This window comes from Ictalurus furcatus, chromosome 5, assembly GCF_023375685.1.
Source record: "Ictalurus furcatus strain D&B chromosome 5, Billie_1.0, whole genome shotgun sequence".
NCBI lineage: Eukaryota > Metazoa > Chordata > Actinopteri > Siluriformes > Ictaluridae > Ictalurus > Ictalurus furcatus.
This window is the reverse complement of record NC_071259.1, coordinates 33,761,789-33,766,788: the sequence shown is the minus strand read 5'-3', so window position 1 is coordinate 33,766,788 and position 5,000 is coordinate 33,761,789. Positions and strand designations below refer to the sequence as shown.

General features: G+C 37.5%; 1 protein-coding gene across 2 annotated transcripts in view; it reads right to left on the bottom strand.

Moving 5' to 3' along the window:
• sap30bp (SAP30 binding protein) overlaps positions 1-4,771 on the bottom strand; it is an 18,995-nt gene extending 14,224 nt beyond the window's left edge. The window contains exons 1-4 of one of the 2 annotated variants that reach the window (XM_053625872.1): positions 4,694-4,771; positions 4,042-4,212; positions 2,854-2,993; positions 302-346 (exon numbers count right to left, since the gene is read on the bottom strand). In XM_053625872.1, coding sequence (XP_053481847.1) covers positions 302-346; positions 2,854-2,993; positions 4,042-4,135 — 279 coding nt within the window. In that variant the 5' untranslated portion in view covers positions 4,136-4,212; positions 4,694-4,771. The remainder of the gene's footprint in view (positions 1-301; positions 347-2,853; positions 2,994-4,041; positions 4,213-4,693) is intronic. The other variant, XM_053625873.1, reaches the window with a different exon arrangement.
• Between the last annotated feature and the right edge of the window lie 229 nt (positions 4,772-5,000).

Here is a 5,000-nt window from a genome sequence, read left to right as displayed (position 1 = left end):
TTCAGCTAGACAGCTAACACTTAAAACTCTGACTCATTCTTAAACCCTAGCTAGTTAAGTTTAAACAGATTTAAGATTAGCCAACAATAAAAACATATAAACCTTAGCTAGTTAACAATAAACATACACAACATTTAACCTAAAACTGACTTAGAAATTTTTATTTGCTACATTTATATTTTTCTTAACAAATATTTCATAGTGAATCGTTATTAGGTTTATAAATGAGTCACAGGCAAGAAATTTACAGATAAATCTAAAAAATAAACTGGAGTCGATTTTTCTTTCTTTGTCCAAATACCTTTGACTCATCGTGAGGTTCAGGCGAGTCCGAGTCGTCCATGTCCTACACACACACACACACACACACACACACACGGAGGAGTTCGAGTTCGCAGAAGATTTATAACACATTTATTAATAATCTTCAGTAAACAGAAGTGTGTTGTGCAGGAGGGATTTTTGGGAAAAGTTAGGAATTCAGTTTTAAAAACAGAAAACAATCAAATTAACTGTTTGAAAATAAAGTCGTGTGTGGATGTGAATAAAGGATGAAGCTTATACAGTGGAAATGAAACACACACACACACACACACACACACTCTCTCTATAAAGAGTAAAAACATTTTAAAACACAGAACTCGTGGACTGAATCGTGACTGTTCATATCACTCATTCGTAATATTCTAATTTTATAACCTTATTTTATTATAGAATACTCCATCAGTGTGGAATTTCTAATGTCGAAACACTTCACACACATTTTAAATAGTCTAAGCAAATGCATCAGTTTATTTTTTATAATTTTTAATACCTTAACCCAGGGGTGTCAAGCTCATTTTAGCTCAGGGGCCACATACAGCATAATTAGATGTCAAGTGGGCCGGGCCAATAAAATCATAGCATAATTATCTACAAATAACAATAAGTCCATGTTTTTCCATTTGTTTTCGTGCAAAGAAGAACAAGTACATGAGGAAAATCTTCATATTTAATGAAATATAATTTTACGAAACATATCATGAACAACCTCAGATTTCTTAAGACAAACATGTGCAGTTTGCTTCTGATGATCATTTACATGTGTGCAGTACAACTGCTCAGTGTTTGTACAAATGCAAAAAACTTTAAGTCAGGTGTTTGGAACTGAAAATATAGTATTGCACTTTAAAATTTATGGCATTGCATGAACAACAGGATTCCACCAAACCAACCTCTTTCGTAGTGAAGCTGTTGACTAACATTAAATTGCACATTTTTAACTATTACTACAGCAAGGATTCATTTTCACAGAGCTGTCTTCTTTACGTGCAGTCAGTGTCTGCAGCAGCATTTTAAAGGAGTTCGTCATGTCTAGACTACTTTGTTTTTAATCCTAAAACTTGGCATCTTTTGGTCCTTTGTCAAAAAAGGAGCAGAGTAGTATCCACTTATCTCCTTTTTGACAAAGACATTTAGGCTAATGAGGGTGTGGGGGCGAGTAGAACATAGGGTAGACTACACCATAACAAACAGCAGAAGGTGCATTGCTACCATCTGCTGTTCGGCCTGAGTCCCAGAGTTGTGCCGCGTCTTCTACTCTGACTAAAACAGTGCGCCCCTAGCGGATAATTTAGAAATAGCATTTTATTCAAAATTTCTAGTTCATGTCTTTTATGCATTTTTTCACATTCAAAATTCATCCTGTGGGCCGAATATATGTATGTGTATATGTAGAATATTAAAAACAAGCCCTAACCCTATCCTAAATTAACTCGATTCCTTATATTCATTTTAATATCTTAACCTAATAATATATATCTCCAGAAGAATGTGAAGGTGTACACCCGAGTGTACTCATCCAGAGTAATAAATTGAGTAGTATGTACACTACAGACCTTTCATTACTCTACACCACTACACTATACCCCATGTGTTATTCTAGAGGAGTGTACTATACTATACACACTAACACCACTACACTGTACGCTTTAAACCGGTGATTCACACACAACCTCACAGCGCCACCTGCTGGTCAAGTCTTTACACAGTTTACACAGACACGCAGCGCCGGGTTCTGACACACAGACACGCGGCGCCGGGTTCTGACACACGGGCACGCGGCGCCGGGTTCTGACACACGGGCACGCGGCGCCGGGTTCTGACACACGGGCACGCGGCGCCGGGTTCTGACACACGGGCACGCGGCGCCGGGTTCTGACACACGGGCACGCGGCGCCGGGTTCTGACACACGGGCACGCGGCGCCGGGTTCTGACACACGGGCACGCGGCGCCGGGTTCTGACACACGGGCACGCGGCGCCGGGTTCTGACACACGGGCACGCGGCGCCGGGTTCTGACACACGGGCACGCGGCGCCGGGTTCTGACACACGGGCACGCGGCGCCGGGTTCTGACACACGGGCACGCGGCGCCGGGTTCTGACACACGGGCACGCGGCGCCGGGTTCTGACACACAGCCTATAAAATATATTTCTGAAAAAATGGGGAAAATCCTAACATTATTCAGAACAATAAAGTTGATATAAAAATAATTTTCTTTAAATGCAGTATCATGGCTATTCTTATAAAGACCTCAAAATCATAACATTCCTGTATCCCAATTATTTATTTATTTTTAAATCCATGAACAATTCTGTCCTTATTTTATGACCAGGTCATTTGTACTGAGTAACAAACTGCTTCTGTAATTATGTTCGAGAAAGTCCCGGGGCTTTGGTTTTAAAGTTGGATGCTATACAGGGTTAGGGTTATATTATACATTGTTGTTAAAGTGATTAGTCATTAGTACAACCTACCACACCTGCCTAATAAACACAGGTGCAGCTGTAAACAACAGGATCGTGTACAAACCCAGTGCCGTGAAAAGAAACTGACCGAGGTTCCATCGTTGTCGTCACTCTCTTCGTTCCCCGAGTCTCTCTCGTCTCCATCTCCAGCTCGACCGGCCTCATCGTCCCCGTAACTGGCCGACACTAATCCCCCATGAGCCTCTACACCACACCGGACAACATCAATAACCAGTTACACACAAATACCGTCGCAACACTTTATACAGAGTATACACTCCTGATGTAATTAAATGCATCTTAAAATAAATGCATGTTTAAAATAAATAAATATATATATTGTATTAAATATCACAATATCTCAGAAAAGTATATTGTGCCATAATTTATCACCATATCTACACTCCTACTGTCATGTTGCACAGCCTGATGTCTACTCAAATAAAACTGATTTATGGAATATTTTATATTAATAAAACTGTCATTATAATTATTAAAATGTAATTATCCATCATTCGGTTTGGAGTTCCTCACGTTCAACACTAAACATAAACACAATAAAGATTTTCTAAGCAGCACAATGTCCAGTTATAAACACTACAAGACACAAGGTTTAGACTCCTCGTGCTGTTCGGTGAACACACGCGCGCGCGCACACTGACCCATACAAACATTGTGAAAAACTGAAATATAAACAACACTGCAGTCTTTGTATTTCGGATGTAGAACAAATGAATGTGATGTTCAACGTGCCTGTTTTCCTATGTTTATATATTGAATTCTTAATATACATTTTAGAATACTACTACCACCACCACTACTACCACCACCACCACCACCACCACCACTACTACTACTACTACTACTAATATTATTATTATTATTATTATTATTATTATTATTATTATGAAGAAGGTGTTTAATTACAGTTATCCGTCTGTAAATAGACAGGTCAGTCAGTCAGTCAGTCAGTCAGTTAACTCGCTATGAGGTTATGTTTAGTCTCATTATTCAGATGTTTAAAAAGCTAACTTAGATAATAATAAGGTCTAAACTGTATTACTTTAAGATTATGATTTATTCTACACTTTACTGCACCGTGTAAACTGTAAATAAAGAACACTGATGTTCGCGAGCAGAGGAGGATCTCCGGAGCCGAACAGCAGCTCCAGCAGCTCAGTGACTTTCTGTTTATTTCAGCGAGTTAAAGTTCACCAGAATGTTATTTTAAATAAAACACACAACACTGTACCTTGTTCATCGGTATCTGGATCTGAATCTTGCTCTGAATCGTCTCCATAAGCGGCTAAAGAAGACAGAAGTGCACTTTTCTTACTGCTCGCCATATTGACTCTGCGCGTCGCACAGTGATGACGCAGGACAGTTTATTCGTGCGCATGCGTCACGACCGGTTTCGCCACAACTAAATAAAAATACAAATAAAACAAAGATTAACGAATTAAGTTTAAAACTATACAATAATTAAAAGTTATGTTAACCCTTAGAGTGATATCCTATATTTTTTAAGCCTTTTTTATTTTTAGGCTTTTAATTTTTTAAACTTCAATGTAGTTTACTGCAACACTGATATATTTCTGGTAAGTTTGGATAACCATTAAATCACACCTTTAGTTCAGGGCCTGTATAATAAGTTATAATTATTTATGTTTTATAACTGTTATATATTTATAGTAAATATGTATATTTTTATATTTGGGAGTTGAAATTATCAGTTAATTGCACAATTTTCTTTCTTATCTATGTGTGGTATAAACATTTTGTTTGTTTTTCGTTGCTTTAAGTAAAATATATCTAAAAAATATTAATAATTATAATACACACTTCCCATAAACACACACTTCCGACTTTCAATCTTCTTTGACAAACAACAACCATTATTTTACCTTAAATTATTTAAAACAACTTTCTGTTTTCTTTTTTCCTCGCCATTATTTAGTCAGCACTCACTGTGTGCGAGGAAGAGCCGGAATGCCCGGATGAAAGTAAGACATCTGATTGGTCCAGAAGACTTCCGGGTTCCAAATTGGACTACAAAAAATATACCCATTCATAAAAAAAAACTTTTTTTTTTTTTTACATTTTTTAAAAATTTAAAAATACATACTGTCCTGAAATATGTCATTTTAAATCACAGATTACAATTAATCCTGTTGATTTTTTTGTGTTTGGAACTTTACTTCCGGTGTTGAG